General features: G+C 40.0%; 1 protein-coding gene across 1 annotated transcript in view; it reads right to left on the bottom strand.

Annotated features, from left to right (window-relative positions):
- The window catches only part of RAD51B (RAD51 paralog B), a 362,630-nt gene that overhangs the window by 114,436 nt on the left and 230,104 nt on the right, over window positions 1-18,090 (bottom strand). The window contains exon 11 of the mRNA XM_041460006.1: window positions 11,745-11,823. Coding sequence (XP_041315940.1) covers window positions 11,745-11,823 — 79 coding nt within the window. The remainder of the gene's footprint in view (window positions 1-11,744; window positions 11,824-18,090) is intronic.

The following is an 18,090-nucleotide window of genomic DNA, read 5'->3' as shown; positions in this document are numbered from 1 at the left end:
TGCTGTGGCCTGACTAAAATGTGCTAAATCTAATTTTGCAATTTTTTTCTTCAAAGAACCTCCACACTTCAAGATGCTAGTAACATAAGAAAATTAAGTACACTTAATTTTCTACTGGCCCATCTGGATTTCAGCATTTTACTGAGCTTTCGTATCTATTATATGAAATAAAAACCAACCTGTTTTCAGAAGGCTACCTTGGTGAGTGGTTTGAATTAATTTTATTTCTTAATTTAATTTCTCAGGACATTCTGAGCTTTTTTTCCATTTTCTCTGTTGAACTTAGTGGGTTTTCAGAGCGACAATACCAACAATGTAATATGGTATTTATTTCTTCCTGTATCTAGCATGCTTTTACACACAAATCAATCATACCTCAAATATCTTATTTGAGCCTGGCCCTAATTCTCCTGCCTTTAATGGTATATAGTTGACTTACTATGACACCTTAAAGAACATTTCTTACACTTGACCCTCTCAGTAGTTTCATGGGATTCTGCCTATTCTCTTTGCATTCTTACCAAATGCTTTCACTATGACAAATGACCAAGCCCTCAGATCACTTCCATTAAACAAAAGAAGGCTATTTTATCTAAGTAATATTCTTTCTCTGTCTACAGTAATGTTGGTAGAACTTTCACAAAACATACTGTTGTGAGAAGAATTAGATTTCAGGATTATGGAAACAGACTCTAACATAAATGTGTGGAAGTGTCATTTTGTACATCAGGCACCATGGTAACCTTGAATTAACAGGAAATCAATGCAGGGATGCACCTTGAATGGAAGACAAAGCTGATATGTATTTGTGGGCTGTTTTTATTGTCTGTCCAGAAATTTCAAAACATCATATGGAAGGAATGAACTCTGTATATCAGAATTAAAATATGCACCTACATTTTTCAAACATCCCAGCACCACAGCATTGCCTCTAACGGGATGCAAATCCGTTTCTCCAGTGTCTCTGTGTATGCAGAGGTAGTACATGGACTAGACAAAGCCAGAGTAGGACTAACACACAGCAAGCTAATCAGAATGTCATGATTGCAGGGCTATCTTCATTTGTAACCTGAGGTTAGCTGATAGCACAGTCATTGCCTGAGTCATCTGAAAATGTGAAACAATGGCTCTGAGCATGGCAAACTTTATCACTAATCTGACAGTGTGTCATCCTCATGACTTGAAAGATGGGGAGAGGGACAGCAGGAATTCTGCCACATCAGCAGACATATCTATGGGTGGAGTAGGAACAGAGAAGTACAGTAAACCTGACTCAGTCTCTAGCAGATGCATTCAGCAACATGACTGAACTTTACACTCAGGACACTGGGTGCCTGTCAAATTCAATAAGGAAACGGCAGATCTAACTGCTCCTGTGGTGAGCAACAATGCAGAGGAAGAATCACATGGCATAGAAGCAGCAAAGCAGAAGTACCAGGGTTTAAACCCAGGTTTTTAAAACCTCACGTGACCTAAAGAAATACTAGCACTGCCATATGTGATTTGGGGCTGTCATGAAAGGGAGGCCTAGAGAAACAGAGTGTCCGCCCTTAACCTCCTAAACTATCAATTTTCCTCATCTAATACTGCAGAAAGGTTATGTTGCAGTGCCCTGTGCTTCCTCACATTTAAAGTTAGGGTAGCCAAGGGCAACAAAGACTCCTTCCTCTCCAGCCTGATAGCAGAGCTCTTCCTTCCTTTTGTTCACATGAAGAACAAACACCGAGTTGAACAATAACAGTGGATGCTTCATTATGATGCTCTCTTGGGCACCCAGCCCTGGTTAGCATTATCTTACCCCTTGGTTTTGTTTTAAAGGAAACTGTGAATGGTCTTTTCAATTGCTGGTGTTTCAAGATCAACATTACCCCTACTTCCTCTGTTTTCAAGTTTCCTTATTTTACCAACAATTTGTGGCACTATGAAAAAAAAAAAAAAAAAAAAAACCAAAAAAAACACCCAACCAGACACCCAACAAATTGAGAAAGTTTCCAGTCTGAGGCAAGCAGTAACAGAAGGCCAGTTAAACGAGCTTTCCCTCTAAATTAATGCCCCACTGTTGGATGCAGCCCTCAGTGGGCTAGCTCTCTTACCCCTTCTGCCAGAAGAGGCCTTGAAGTTGCAAATTCTGTTTGTACATTAACTTTTCCTGTACACTTTAGTGACAGAGCAGTAAATGGAGTCCTTCCTGAACCCAGGCAGCTGGGACCAGCTTGAGGGACACCTTACTCCCTTCGTGCTCAGATGTGACAATGGAATTTAGTTAATTCTACACCAGAGTAATCAGGGCTTCCTCTGACTTTTATCCATTACTTACAAACCATTCCTAGGGCACAAGAAGTCTTCCAAATGAAAGTCAAACTGTGACTCAGGTGGCTGCCCATCCTTGCTGCTGCTGCCTTGTACTGCTAGCCAAATTGGACCACTTGGCTAAAAAAACCCTGTTTCTCAAGGAAAAGAAAGTATTCTGGATGAATAAAAGTTCATCTAAGTTCTGTTAAACTCTAATAAAAGTAACACTCTATCCAGTGTTACTCAGCTGGAAGGACTGCAGTGATGAAGCAAGGCAACAGAATTGCAGGGGAAGGAAGGCTGAAAGGCAAAGAAGCAACAACATAGCTTTGAGCTCTGGTGTGCTCTGTGTGAGGCCCTGCCTCTGTATCCAACATGAAGGTGGCTAGGATCACATAACAGAGCTATCAAAGTTATGCTTTCACCATCCTGATTTAGTGCTTTTGGCTTTTACTACCACATTCAAATACATTGGCTTCATTTTCAAAGGTAATGTAAAAATACAGGTCCCACTGCCTTTGGTGACAGCTGCAGCTCTAAAAATCAGTTTAAGATAGTCTGCATATTGAGAAGAACTGAAGGAAAATAAAAGGCCTATTGTGTAGATATGAAGAGTTAAAACACTACTGATTGGTGGTCTGTGAGTCCCTTCCCTTTTCAAATGAATTTCACTTCATGTTTTGTTTGGTTTTCCTGTTGATGCATCCTGCACCCTCCAGTGCTAAGCTGGTGGGATCCCACATACTTTTCCTGGCATGTGGTGTTTAAAATAAGAGACCTCAGCAATCGGATATCCTCAGCATTTCCAGCTATTGAACACAATCCTGAGTGCTGTGATCCAATTTCAGAATTGGAGAAGAGGAAAGATATAGAGTAATATTCTCTCTGTGCTGGTATGGGGCAGACAAAAGAAAACTAAGCAAACAGGATGTTCTGCTCCTCTGTGGACTGCAGCAAATGCCACGGCAGACAGGATATGGTCTAGCTCACAGCTAGGACTCACAGCTGCAATGTATGTGCCTGGCTGCCCAATACCTTGTTTTGGGTAATTCACTCACGGCACAAATATAGCATGAAGAAAAGTAAAAGATGTGGTGTGCAGTTCCCACCTGTTGTGTCTCAAGACTGCAGTCCTTCATCAAGCAGTCTGAAGGAGGAATGTGTTATTTATATATGTTACTAAGAAATTATCTCATCCCATCCCTAAATTCACTCAGAACATCTTCACAAGTGCAACACTTGGTGTTCACAACTTTGGATTTCAGCCTGCTTATTCTAAGCCTATTCCCTGAACAGTAAGGCATATCTCAGCTGAGGTCTCCACAACAGCACACAGCACTCAGTTCAGACTAGTCAGACTTGAATATTACCCAGTATTTTCTAGAAATGTCACTCCTCACATCTCAGCTGCTGCTTCTGGGAAGTGCACCTTCATAGAGAATTGGGAGAGTATGGGAGAATGTTTCTGTAGTTGAAAAACTAGGAAGTTTACATGAAAATGAGATTCAGTGGACAATAAAGCAAAATCTTTTCAACATCTTTTGTTGAACTGTTAATTGCAGCATCTTTTGCCTTTGCTTCCTCTTCACGCCTGCAGGCTTGTGCTGCCATGCTTATGTGCTGAGCCCTAAGGCAGACCCTCTATGGTTATTCAGGTGGCAAACCAAGGGACAGCCTGGGCTGATACACCACACTAGCAAACTGCTGACTAACCTTGTTGCTTCTTTCATCTCTATAATGCTTCTTTAACTCTATCTGGCCCTGAAATTTAATCTCAAAAGTTTTTCAGAGGTCTTCACAGAACTGAATGACAAATGACCAGGTTTGGTTTCATTACAACATAAACACTGAGGAGCAGTGCTAAAGATCAAAGGAACATTGCAGAAAACACTTTACAGTAACAGCCCAACATTATGAATTTTAGGGAACGACTGTAATGAGAAAAAGCACTTGAAGTAAACCACTGTTTGCTGAGAGGGTTTATCACATGTGCCTGTTTCTAAGAAAGTGCTATATATTCCTATTCCATCTTATCAAGATAGATTATATGAGAAGATAATTTAAATCTGTGACAGGGCAAGTCAACACATCAGATGCAGAGATACGTGAAGTTGTTCAGGATGTGTTAATTCTCAAAACATAGAGAAAGTTTCAAAGAAAAACAGCACTGGGGTCAAAGCAGTGGAAGCCTTATTTGTAAAGTGGGCTTTACTGTGCTAGTAAGCCTCTCTTCAGGCAAAGTTTTCTAGTTTCAATGAAGTGCTATTCAAGTGTGCTTGCCTACACAGAACAGCACCCTGGAGACTTACAGAGTTTAGACTGTACGTAACTCTTGGATCTCCTCAGCAAAAGCAACAATGAAATGTCCAGCATTTCTCTTTGGAAAACAGGTGTACACTTAGGGATTTTAAAAGATTTTAGTAATACATAAATTCCTATAGCAAAGAAAAGTTGCATGTATTACCAAGGGTAAGTAATTTGGGTCATAGTCCTCTATTGCTAACTATACTTTCACAAGATCACATGACATCAGTGATGGCTTCACCAAACATGTTAGAGGTGAAGCCAGTACAGACATAACCTTTGAGGACAGCAAAAGAAACTTAGTTGTGCCTGCATGAGAAAAGAAAAAAATCATTGAGACTTAACTGTCTTTTACCTTCATAAGCTGCACACAAACACATGAGACTTTACTCTGGCTGAAAAACATGTTTTTGAACAGACATTTATTTAGCTTCCTACTCATTAATGTGTTCACTTAAGAACATTAAGTCCATTTTAGGTACATTTGACCTTATTTTACAAATCTGTAGCTTGAAAGATGTGACATCTACATTAACTCCAGGCAATTACTAGTAAAGTCTTAGTCCTCCACGACAATGTTCAGTTCCCAGAACAATATATTGTCACAAATCACAGACACTACCTCTAATCAACAGACAATTACACTCCTTATGTTAAAAGCCTTTTGGAAAAAAGGCCATTTGCTTTAGCACTATGCTGAAAACCCAGGGGAGCAGCCCACTTTGATCAGGAATTCATTACAGAGAGGCTGGTAAGCAGAAGATTTCTCTGAAGTGAGATCATTTTGTCCCAGGAAGCCTATGCCAGCCTTGAAAAGAGGGGAACAGACTTACACTCTTCAGCTCATTGTTTTAACAACACTGGATTAAAAGAAATTAGTTTTGATTTGCACTTGTATAAATGAGAAGAGATTTGGCACACCACTTGCACTAAAACTTTTTTTGTATTACATTTAGTAGAACTTCAGACAAATTAAATGCTGACACTTCAGCTGCAATCTAGTAAAGCACTTAGGAACATGTTTGGCTTCAAGTGCAAGACAGCAGTACTGTATCTTCAGTATCTTTATATGCAGCTTTAGAAATAAGCAGGTAATTCAAAACATTGTCCTAAACTGGATTTATCCAGCATAATATCCTCATACAAGTCAGGCTCACAGGAACAAGCATGGCCAGAAACTTTATCAATCTACTGCCTATCTACTATGCCACTATGTGAAAGGTCACATTTGCAGAGAGAAACATTTAATTTTATTGAAATTACAGTTTATTTGGTTTCTACTGGATCTAAACCCAAGATGCCTCTAGTCTTCCTTCACCATTAAAATGTTTTCTTTCAATTTCTCATCATAAACATTTTTACTTGGTTTTACACCTGTGCTCTGTTCCTCTGCCCTCCTTCATTTGACAGCCATGGAGTTTGGCAACTCCAGCAATCCTTTGGCAGTGCTGCTGCAGAGCAGTAGAGGAATTCCCACAAACCCACCTAATGAGGACACCCCCACCCAAGCAAACACCATTCCTGGGTCAGGTTTAGTAACTCCTCAAAATGCCATGAATTGCCTGAACAAAAGGATATTTTCATTGATGTCAGCTATATCTGTGTGGGTGATGTTGCTGGCATTGGGATGATGGCAGTCTTATTTTTTCTCATGCCTTACTCCCAGGATGGACTTAACCTACAAATTGATAGTGCTTCTTTGCTCTCATTATTACAAACCTGTTAGAAATAGCATGAGACTTTCAGTGTCCTGTGGGGAATACAGCAAAAACGGTTCCACCCCACAGAGACCCTAACAATGACCAGTTCATCTTTATCCCTCCAATAGGGCTGGAAATCACCAGTGGCACTGCAAATCTTTTACCATCTCAATAGCAAAGCACAACTCTATTCCCATTAATCTGTCTTCCACCCATTCACACATCAAGTACAACTCTGCTTCATTTTACAGATTATATCCATGTTGCTCCAGACAAAGGTCACTTTATAGTTACAGTTCTTCAATTGAATAAAAGCTTTTGATGCAGTAAATCATTGTCTTTCACTGTTCAAACCCACACAATACAATACAAATAATGCTGCCCTTTCTTTCAGAATTCCTTTTCTACCTCACTACTTGTTTCTTTACAAAATAAAATGAGGCACTTTTCACTTGCTTCAGCCATAGAAATTAGTTATAGCACTTTGGAGACAGTTTGCCATGCTGTACTACAAACCCAGACCCTATGCTATTTAGAGATCAAAATGAGCCTCTTTCACTACCTTAGTGACAAATGAAACATAATGTACCAAGGTTTCCCTGTATGTAGCTGTTACCAGATCTTTTCCCTTACTACTGTGAAACTTAAGACACTCTCTTCCAAATGCCACAGTCTTTTGTTTCTACATAAAAGTTGCCCACCTCAATAGGACATTACATGCAAGGTGAGCACGTTTGTGTGCAGACAGGTTGTGTGCAGTGAAAAAGAGGGCAGCAGAAAGGGTGAATGAAGAAACTAAGTATCTAGTCCTGTGGCACAACACCCTAAGTCTTCCCTTTAGCAATACAAATTGTGCTCTTTCTTTGAGTAGTAAGGGGAGCCAGTCAGCAGGAGACACAAAATTTTTTGACAGAAAATTTACAGATCTTTCTACAGTTATACCTTTTAAAAAGGAAGAGTAAAACATAGCAAGATAAATCATTATGCCAAGTACTCTCATGAAAAATAGCAACCATTTAAGAGCAACACTGCTTTTTTTAGCACTGAAGGTCATTACAAGAACTGAGGCTGAAAGCTGAAGGCAGACACATTCTAATCTGAAATACAGAACAAGGGCTTTGCAGCAAGGCAACTAAAACTGGAAAACACTGTGAAGGCAAAGCAGGAACTCACATTTCTTTATGTCTGCAAGTGATTACTTTTCTAGAAGAAATGATTCAGTGCAACAAAGTTATCAGGTACCTGAAGGAAACGTGTATGACATATGGGAGGTCAGTTTGGATGAACTGATAATTCTATCCATCTTTAAACCCTGTGAAACTGAAAAGATATCATTACTCAAAAGCATGTCCTAGCTCACTAATAGAATGTGCCTTATGTTTTCAGTGTTTCTGAGTTTCTCCATGAAGAGCAATGTTAATCACTTAGTTAAAGCACTCAGTGCCAATAGACTCTTCAGCTGGCACACAGCACCGTGTCCCCACTCCTTTCGCAGCAGCATCCTCTTGGTAACAGAAGGCATTTTCTTAAATGACATGGAATGAGACTCCCACAAACAGCTGAGCTGTTGGTAGGTAACAGCCAGGCTTGTTGCCTACTTGTATTTATACCCCAGAACACTGCTGCTTTTAAAGCTAGATTTGGATGATCACCCACAGCATACAGCTTCAAATCAGTTTCATTCAGCCTATCTTTTTTGCATATGTGTGCACAAAGCTAAGTAGCATCTTCTAGTTCAGCTGGCCTAACCCAGTATGTGTTACATTCAATTTCAATGAAACTACAATTAGGCAAGGGCAGCTCAGAATTTCTTCTGTTATACCAGAACAGAATTACCAGCTAGCAATTTCCAATCAAAACAGAAATTATATCTAAACAAGAAGAAAAATAATCTTACAACTTGCACTTTTAATCAAGTGGATCTGGAGCTTTTAATTTTATTCTTCTTTTTAAAGACATGACTTCACGCATTGCAACTGGTTGAAACAGAGAAGCTGTTCAACTGGTATTGAAACAGGGAAGTGGCAGCAAGTTCCTAGAACAGCAAACACAAGCTGACAGTAAAACTTCCAATATTTTGCAGTGCTTGATCCAGGTTTCTGCCTTTTGTCTAAGATATCTACAAAATAGAGATTGGCTGTCAGACTGGATTCTGCACTCACAATTCAGGTTCATCAAAGAATGACACTGGCAGAACATAACATGACACTGCATTGCAATGTAAAGGCAACTGAGGGTATTTTCGGGGCTGCAGTCCACTGCCCTTATAGCATGGAGCAATTTGAAGCAATGAAAGGAGGAGGCTGCAGACTTTTCTTTGCTGAATTTTTGACTGTCCAATCTTGTTTTTCAATCATCACATTTCATTTCTCTAGTCTGAAAATGGAAATACAAAAGTGAGTGTATAAATGGATGTTTCTCTTCATTCCTGAACACTGCGGGTTTATAAAAGCCAAGTTTTCTCCAAGGGACCCTTGCACAGCCTGGAGATCTCCTCTGACAATAAAAGAGAAGCAGTTCTGCCTTCACTAGGGTCTCCTCCTAAAATTTCTGTGCTTTCACTGAGGCCATGAGATGCAAAGATACCAGGGAAACAGAGCAGCAATTTACATTGACAAAGAGGATTTTGATACACTCCTCCAAATGGGGCAGCATTACCATCTTAATAGCCTTTTGCTCTCAGCCCTCTTCCTGAGGACCCTGGAGATTTTTGCAAATGGAGAACAGTTCCGCTTCCCATTTTAACTGCAACAATAGCAGAAGGGCTCCTTAAACTGCATCAAATAGCAGTCTGTGAAATCCCTAACTAGCCGCGCTGCCTCTCCTGCCGTTTTATTATCCTCCAGCCCACAGAACAAAGCGGGGGAGAGCTCCTCCTATTTTTTTTTTTTTTTAGCCTATTCCACACATCCTAATCCCTCAGAGGTGGCAATAGAAATTGCTTGTGGAACTGTTAAATCACACTTTCACTTTGTCTTTCATTCCCCATTCACCCTTGCTAATCAGGGAGCTTCCAGCCACATTTTCCGATATCAATTTGTTTATGGCCTATTGGTTAATGGTCCCGGGATGGGACCCCCTGAGTAAAAAGAAAGAATCCTGGGCACTTCAGCCAGCTGCTGCTTCTCACCAGTTCCCACATCCACCCACTTGTTCCCATCAGCCACCCTCAATGTGCTCACCTCCTGACACCAAGGGAATTAAACTACAAAGCCTGAATGGGAGAGTTGTCTTTGCGGGCAGGCTGGGGGACAGATCCCACTGGTTAGCGCCGCGTGGTGTCCCTCAAGCAGCCACCGGCTGGCCCATGGCTACTTGCCTGACTGTCATCTTACCTTGCATCCAGCTTCCCTTTGGAAAGAAGCACCAAGTACAACTCTCAGAAAAACTCTAGCCTCTTTTGAACAAGGCAGCCTGGTGCCACTTTCTGCATCTTATCCACACCAGACATTTCCTGGTGATTTGCTCACTTCCTGTTTCCACTGAAATAATGATCACTGAAATGTGGGATGAGACCATGCAATATTTACTTTTACAAATCAGTGAGATGGTTCATGTGTAAATGCTTACAAGTCTCTGTAAGAGAGTCTGGGGCACATTATCAGGGGAACCATACCCTTCCTTTTCTACCCATCTTGGAGAAAAAAATCTAAAATACAAACATAATGATGTAGCCACAAATTAATAAAGGGCTCACACAGAGAAGACATTCTTGTTGCCTTTCAAAATGCACAAAGAATGCCAGATATCAATACATAAATTACTTAAAGAAATCCAAACTGGTACTTCATCTGTTTGTTAAAAAATGGCAAATGATGTTTTATATGTATATCCCAGAAACATATGGGTACAGGGAGAAGAGCAATTGCCTCACTTTTAATCCAGTGATATCCTCCTATCAGAGTGCTGCTCCACCATTATGTGTAACCAGGCCTATTTGCTCTTTAAAGGTATGGTTCAGACCTGGGAAAGCTATATTCATGGCTCACAGAAAAGAGCTGAAAAAATTAAGATTGCCTCTGAACAAATTCTCTCAGTTTCTGAAATGGGAAAACTTTCTTTCCCAAAGTATCACTACATTAGTGCCTGAAGACAGAGCAGGAAATTGTCTGCCTTTTTTAATAATAACCAGAAACATCTATGTAACTCAAGATATCCAAGACAGAAAAGTAGTTTATCATCTGCTCTATACTGAAACAAAACATATCAAGACCAACTCTTGCAAGCAGCCTCTGGTTAAACTAATAAAAATTGTTTCTAGTTCCTGCAGACTTTTAGAATTACTGGTACCAAATAAAGCAGATCAAGTGCCCAAAATGCTATCTAAACATATACTGAACATAGTATCCAAAGGCTTAGGAAATACTGTATAGACACCTCCCCCCTCATTACAATTATGTAGTTGTAGAATAGAACCAAAAACGCACCATAAAACATTTTCATTTTGTTTGTTTTCTGACATTTTGCCTTACCTGAGATGTAAGCATATTGAGTCACTAGGAAATATAAATATGTCATTAGTCTGGCACAGTCTGCTTGAATGTGAGAAAAGTGCAATCAGAAGGAGAACTGTTCACATCCCTTAAAATGTCCATAGTGCCTCATGGGATCAGTGATTCTCCATCACTGGAAACTGAGAACCAGCTATACTCACTTGTCTTATTGCCCTGGCTGCATATCATTGTGTCCTCCCTGAACAGAAAGTGACAGGCACTGACTAGTTTTATTCAGTCGGTTAAACTGATGCAGTGCTAAGGAGCCAGGCTGCATATCAAAAGACATCAACTAAACAAAATTGATCTATGAATGTTTGTCAAAAAGTAAGGATGTTTGTTGGGATAAATGGGAAAAGAAGGGAAGAGTTGAACTTCCCTCTTTGCTGTGTCTAAAAGTATGTGATTCAGGACACAGCCACGGGGAATCCAAGTTCCCTGTCAGCATGGTCAGCTTTTCAATATACTACTTCATATGCTAGAGAGTCTGAGGATAATTAAAGACCATTGGGCATTAGCATTAAAATGATCACAAAACCAGAAAACAGATATTAATTTTCTGTATTCTTATTGATGCCAAGCCATTTGCTAAAGAAGAACCATTTATTAAAACAGGTTATTAATGATAGATGGGTACGTTTCCTGAAGAAACCTATCCCATAGGACCCCTTGTTACCCAAACCATTCCACTTTACCTTGGAGAAAAACAGGGACCCCTGGTTAATAATTTCAGGGCCCATTTCTAGATTCATGGAAATATGCAAGAACTAATTTAGTGTAATCCAAGAAAAAACAGTGAATTCACCAGAATGCTCCCCTTGTTAACCAGTATGTTTAAATTTGTGGGGTTTTAATTTGGTATAAACAGCACCATTTTCAAAAATAGTTGTTATCTACATTCAGTCTGCTTAAAATACTAATTGAAAAGGCAAAACAACCAATTCTCTAGTCTTACCCTGAAGAATCAAGCCTGATTTCTCAATGGTGTAGAAAAAAGTGGAGAATGGAGCAACAGGGGATTTAGCAACCAGGAGCTGCAAAGCAAATATATGATGTAAGTATGCATCTTTATAACGTACTGATCAAAGCTCAAATCTGCAAAAACATCTCACCAGATTTAACTTCCAGAAGTAATAAAGCACACTTCAGAAATAACACATAGTTATTGATATAGCCCTATCACTTCTAAGTAGTTGAGATCTTCTCATACACATATATAGATCATGCTGCAATTTTAAAAGGATTTACAGGTCCTAAAAAAACACCATAATGGAAGCAGTACATTCTGCTTGTCTCACACTGCCATTCCACTAAGCTTAACCATTCCTGCTGGTTCAGGCTTTTGCACCCAAAGACAATTTTGAACAAAACTGCTACTGCGATATACAGGGACTTTTTAATTGCCATCAGGCATTCCACAGATATGCCTCCTTGGCTTCTCCAACAACTCCACCCACTGTCTTTATCCTGCCCCTGGAAGCAGCATGTCTACTCATGTGCCGTCACACCGGGGATGGTAACATGCCATTGCAAGTATCTGGATGTCCTCTTCTGCAAAATGGGTAATGACCATGTCAAGCTTTATTCAAGGATCTTGCACTTGAAATATCAAAATAGGAACTGGAATTCCCTCGGGGTGGGTGTAAAAAGCAATTGAATTTAGCCTGGCATTAGGGTGACACCAGAAATAAACCCAGCTCCCTGGCTCCACTATGGTAGAACCGTCCTCTGTGGAAGACAAGCCTGCAGCAGAACTGCAGAGACAGAAATGGGAAGAGTAGGGAATGTGGGACCTTCAGGTGGCAAACTCACACAAATGTGCCCAGCTCTATTGCTTGCCTGTTTGATTTTTGCTCATTGCCAAGGACTGTTCCTCCACAGCTTGCCTAACATAACCCTCATGGCGTCACCTGCATGAAAGTGACATTTTTATAACCTGAAACCAGGATATGATACTGTGAATACTTTGTCAATACTCCAACTAGGAAACCTGCCATAGTAGCACTTTCTCCTCTTCCATGTTAATTACCATGTTATTCTCTCTGGGATTATTTTCTGGAGAAAAGGGTGGCAAGTCACATCCCACATGCCTGATGCACTCTAACAAAAGCTGAATTCCTTTGCCTGTCACCACAGAATAAGCTGAGCTGGAAGGGATGCACAAGGTTCATCGAATCCAACTCCCAGCTCTGCACAGGACCATGAGTCACACCATGTTTAGGGCATCTTCCTAAACACATCTTGAACAGGCTTGACGCTGTGACCACAGCCCTGGGGAGCCTGTTCCAGAGCCCAATCACCCTCTGCATGAAGAGTGTTATTCCAATAGCTAACCTAAACCTCCCCTGACACAACTTCAGGCCATTTCCTCAGGTCCTGTCACTGGTTACCACAGAGACAGCAGGAGGAAGACTGCCAGGGAGAAAGTAGAGTGAAGAGGAGCTGTCTCCAGGTGCTTTGCACACTCCCTCAGCTCTGAAAATACAAGGGAGAGGATGGGGTGGAAAAACGGTGCAAACACTCACTTAGAGTTTCCCACAACAGTTGGCAGTTTAATTGGAAAGGCCTGAAGTGAAACAATTACGATTCTGACATCTAAGGTCAAATTTTTGTCATTCCATGCACTACTATGCACATAAATACTAACCTATATATGCATGTGCACTAGGCACAGTTATACATGCACATGGATAGACATTCAAATAACTCTATGTACATTCTGTTACTGCATTTTTATTCACTTACAGTATGTGCATAGCTATGTATAGCAATGAAAGACTATAATAAATCACTTCCTTTCAGCAGCACATCACAGGGCCCCTCTGAAAGGTGGCTGCTGCACAGCTACATCTGAGACTCTGAATTAGCTTCATTTTCAGTGAAATGGAAACAGCTCAGAACACTCAAAGGTATTGCTTTATATTGAATGTTTGCTTGCTGAGAAAAAGAACCTTTTAAGTACAACTCCACATTTCACAAGCAGATAGAGTACAGAGAATTCATTTTTATAACATCAAACTATAGTATTCAACAGAACATTAAAAAAAAAAGTAAATATGTATTTAAATTTGTTTCTCCAGCAAAATCAAAAATCGGTAAAAGTTCATTGCAAACTATCCTCTAGCTGGAACAGTCAACATAGAGTAGGTTCTTACATATAGACAAGGAACTTGTAAAGCATGGAAGGAAATACATATCAAAAGAAGAAAATGATGTTTTGAAGGCCAGGAAGTGGAAGTATAAATTAAGGATTACCAAAAATCAGGTAATGTTGACTCTGGAAAGATTATTAACAGTAGCAAAAGGTAAATAAAAGTTGGATTTATAATGAAATGACATGGAAACAGCTCAGAACACTCAAAGGTATTGCTTTATATTGAATGTTTGCTTGCTGAGAAAAAGAACCTTTTAAGTACAACTCCACATTTCACAAGCAGATAGAGTACAGAGAATTCATTTTTATAACATCAAACTATAGTATTCAACAGAACATTAAAAAAAAAAGTAAATATGTATTTAAATTTGTTTCTCCAGCAAAATCAAAAATCGGTAAAAGTTCATTGCAAACTATCCTCTAGCTGGAACAGTCAACATAGAGTAGGTTCTTACATATAGACAAGGAACTTGTAAAGCATGGAAGGAAATACATATCAAAAGAAGAAAATGATGTTTTGAAGGCCAGGAAGTGGAAGTATAAATTAAGGATTACCAAAAATCAGGTAATGTTGACTCTGGAAAGATTATTAACAGTAGCAAAAGGTAAATAAAAGTTGGATTTATAATGAAATGACATTGGGATAGTGATTAAATATATTCCTCGATATCAGTGGAAAAAAAACTTTCCTCAAGCAAGACAATACCAAAAAAGAAGAAAAGGCAGGTAAAGGGAATTATCCATATCACATTGATATATAGAAATAACAACTGAATGGAATGAAAACTCCAGGAATTTAGCACATTCAGCAGAAGTAGATAATCTCTATTGGGAAACCATTCTAAGAAACAGCATGTGAATTTAGGCCTGAGAGCTAGTATATGTCACTCTCCTATGAACTTGAAGATGATGCAACATAACTGAGAAGCAGCAAACTTAGTCCCCCTAAAAGAAGAGAAAAAAAATGTAAACAAGTAAGTTGGTGCCTGTAACATGATAGTACCATGCAGGGCTTTAGAAGAAATTTTTAAGTGAGGAATAACACAACTTGGATGCAGGACTCAAAGGCATAATAAGTAAATTTGCTGATGATAGAAAATTGTGAGGAGCTGTTGACTCTCTCAGAGACAGGGAGGTCCTGCAGAGAAACCTTGAAAATTTAAGGGACTGGGCAATCACCAAGTTTAACAATGGGAAGCGCTGGGTTCTGCACCCAGGATGGGGCAACACTGAATGTAAGGACAGACCAGGGAATGAGGGTCTGGAGAGCAATGCTGTGGAAAGGAACCGGAGGGTCCTGGTCTGTGGCAAGCTGAACAGGAGTCAGCAGTGCCCTGGCAGCCAGGAGGGCCAACCCTGTCCTGGGGGGCATCAGGCACAGCATCACAGCTGGGCAAGGGAGGGGATTGTCCCTTCTGCTCTTCACTGGGGCGGCCTCACCTCCAATGCTGGGGGGGCAGTTTTGGGTGCTGGCAGTATAAGAAGCATACAAGGGTGTAAGAGAGTGTCCAAAGGAGGGCTACAAAGATTGTGAAGCATCTTGAGGGGAATACGTAAGAGGAGCAGCTGAGGTCACTTGGTCTGTTCAGCCTGGAGATGAGGAGACTGAGGGGGGACCTCATTGCAGTCTGCAACTTCCTCACGAGGGTAAGAGGAGGGGCAGGCACCAACCTCTTCCCTCTGGTGATCAGAGACAGGATGGAATGGCTGAAGTTGTGTCAGAAGAAGTTTAGATCAGATATTATAACAAAAGTCTTCACCCAGAGGGTGGCTGGGCATTAGAAGAGGCTCCCCAGGAAAGTCACACAGCACCAGCCTGAGAGAGTTCAAGAAGTGTTTGGGCAACAGTCTCAGGCACATGGTGTGATCCTTGGGCTGTCCTATGCAGGGCCAGGAGCTGGACTCTGTGACCCTTAAGAGTTCCTTCCAACTCAGGATATTCTATGATTCCATGAACAAAAGTCTTGGAAAATGGGGTAAAAGAAAACATGGCTGTCATGCCAGACATATATGACATTCTTCTTTGACCTTTTTTTAGAAGTCTGATATAAATTTGAACTCATCTCTTCAGATCTCTGTAAAGCTTTTAACGCTGCTAAATGGGAACTGATAATGAAGAAAACAAGGATAAGCACAGAAGCTGTAAGACAAAAGGGGAAACAGTTATTGGAAAGAAGACTCTTCCTAGGTGTACCTGAGATATTAGTATCTCACTTAGATTGACCCATAAGGTGATGTGGTCAAGACAGTGACAGACCCAGTTGTATGGTGCACCACCACATACACCTGGTAAAACCAGGGACACCTGGGTGTTTCTGTAAAAGACATCAGCAAGGCTTAATCTGGGAGACCGTGTACTGTACAGGTCACTTATGAACCCAAACTGCAAGAGAGGGGCTGTATGCTGGCAAGGAGACTGGAGTGCTCATCTGAGACGGCACTAAAAAACATTAGCTCAGTGAATCTGGCAAAAATGAAGACTGACAGTGTCTGTGTGTGTAAGTGAATGGGAAAAGAGGAAATGAGAGAATGAAGCAGGAAGAAAGAGAAGAACTTCTCGAACTGACAACACCGGTAGAAGAACGGATTTGCAGCCATAAAGACATTTTGGCTGGAAATTTTGAAGTTCATAACTATCAATAAAGTGAGACTCTATAAGAGCCTTCAACTCAAAGAGGCAAAGCTAAAAAGTTAATCTTTGTTTTTAGGATTCAGATTAAAATGTTTATGAAAGGGATGTGAAGCACTTCATGACCTGTTAAGTCTCTTCAAGTCCTATGGGCTTCCTGACAGCATCAAAGCCCTGCCAACACATGTTTTATGCTGTTAGAACTGACAGAGTTGGAACAATGAATGCTAACAATGTCCTTTGATGGCTGACATGCAACTAAGGATCTTTGTGGTGAATAAACCAAGAAAAAGTTGCTGTTTTTCAAATACAGAATCTGTAATTTAAAGTCTTCTCATCTATATCTTCTGGTGAGCATCTGCTTCTTTCCATAAGATTCCTAACAGCTACCTGAGGATGTGGAGAACACGTGGGATCTTCCAGAAGAATTCAGAAGTAGGCAGCACAGGCAGACTAGGAATTTATAAAACTCATATATATTCAAGTATGTCTTGTTTCAATTCCAAATCACTCCTGGCTGAAAACTGGGGAGAGTACAGAGAGATGCGTTATCTGAACCTGGATCTGAATTCAGAATTATTTAATAACAAGCTGAAACACAGATCTCTTTCCACAATCTTACTTTATAAAACTTAAGACCATGAACCAAAATTTTCAGTCCAACATAGAAGATTTCCTGGGTTCCTTTTTCACTTCAGGAAAAGAAAGGAAAATAGAACTCCACTAGTGTTCCTGATATACGTAAAGGAATTTATTGCACTCCTTCCTAGCCAGATGAGTGAAAGACACACCTTTAGTGACAAGCACTATTTAATCATGAAATCAAAAATGAATCCAGGCCCCATCAATTTTTTTCCTATTAACACTTCAGTGCAAGTAAAGTTGCACCAAAAGTAGTACACATTTTGAGATGAGTAAACAGTAATGGTAAGTAATAGGCTAAAGAAATTAACAGGCATCTTGAATACAAAAAATATTTTTAAATAGTGAAATTAATTGTAAACAGACATTAAAAAAATGATGACACAGTACTGAGTCTTTCTTATTCATCCTATGATATTTCCCAAATGCTCTCCATGAGCTACCCATGAGCTTCTGGAATGGAATGTACAATCCATCTACAGTTATTATGCTGCTGTCCCTATAAAGTGCAAATGGTAGAGATTGATGGGGGAAGCAAAACTGAAAGCAATTTCAAGTTTTGCCAAGTCCAACCTCTATAAAATGGTCAAATCTTAGCTTCCTTTCTTTTCTTTCTAGCATTACATTTCCCTGTCAAGAGGCTTGTAATAAATATTTATTGTTTGACAACAATGTAGAATAAATATTAAATGACTGGAAAATCATTTCTGCCATAAGGCATGCTAAGAACACAAAGGTACTATGTAAGAGGAAATATATCACCTTGATGAAAAGTTAATAGAAATTGGATAGATGCCATTAAATTAGACAAAGGAAGATAAATGTGAGACAAGCAGAGCAGTTGAGAGAGAATTGATGATGACAGCAGAAATATTG

Source organism: Pyrgilauda ruficollis, unplaced genomic scaffold, assembly GCF_017590135.1.
Source record: "Pyrgilauda ruficollis isolate IOZ18807 unplaced genomic scaffold, ASM1759013v1 scaffold14, whole genome shotgun sequence".
NCBI lineage: Eukaryota > Metazoa > Chordata > Aves > Passeriformes > Passeridae > Pyrgilauda > Pyrgilauda ruficollis.
This window is presented reverse-complemented; position numbering and strand designations above follow the sequence as displayed.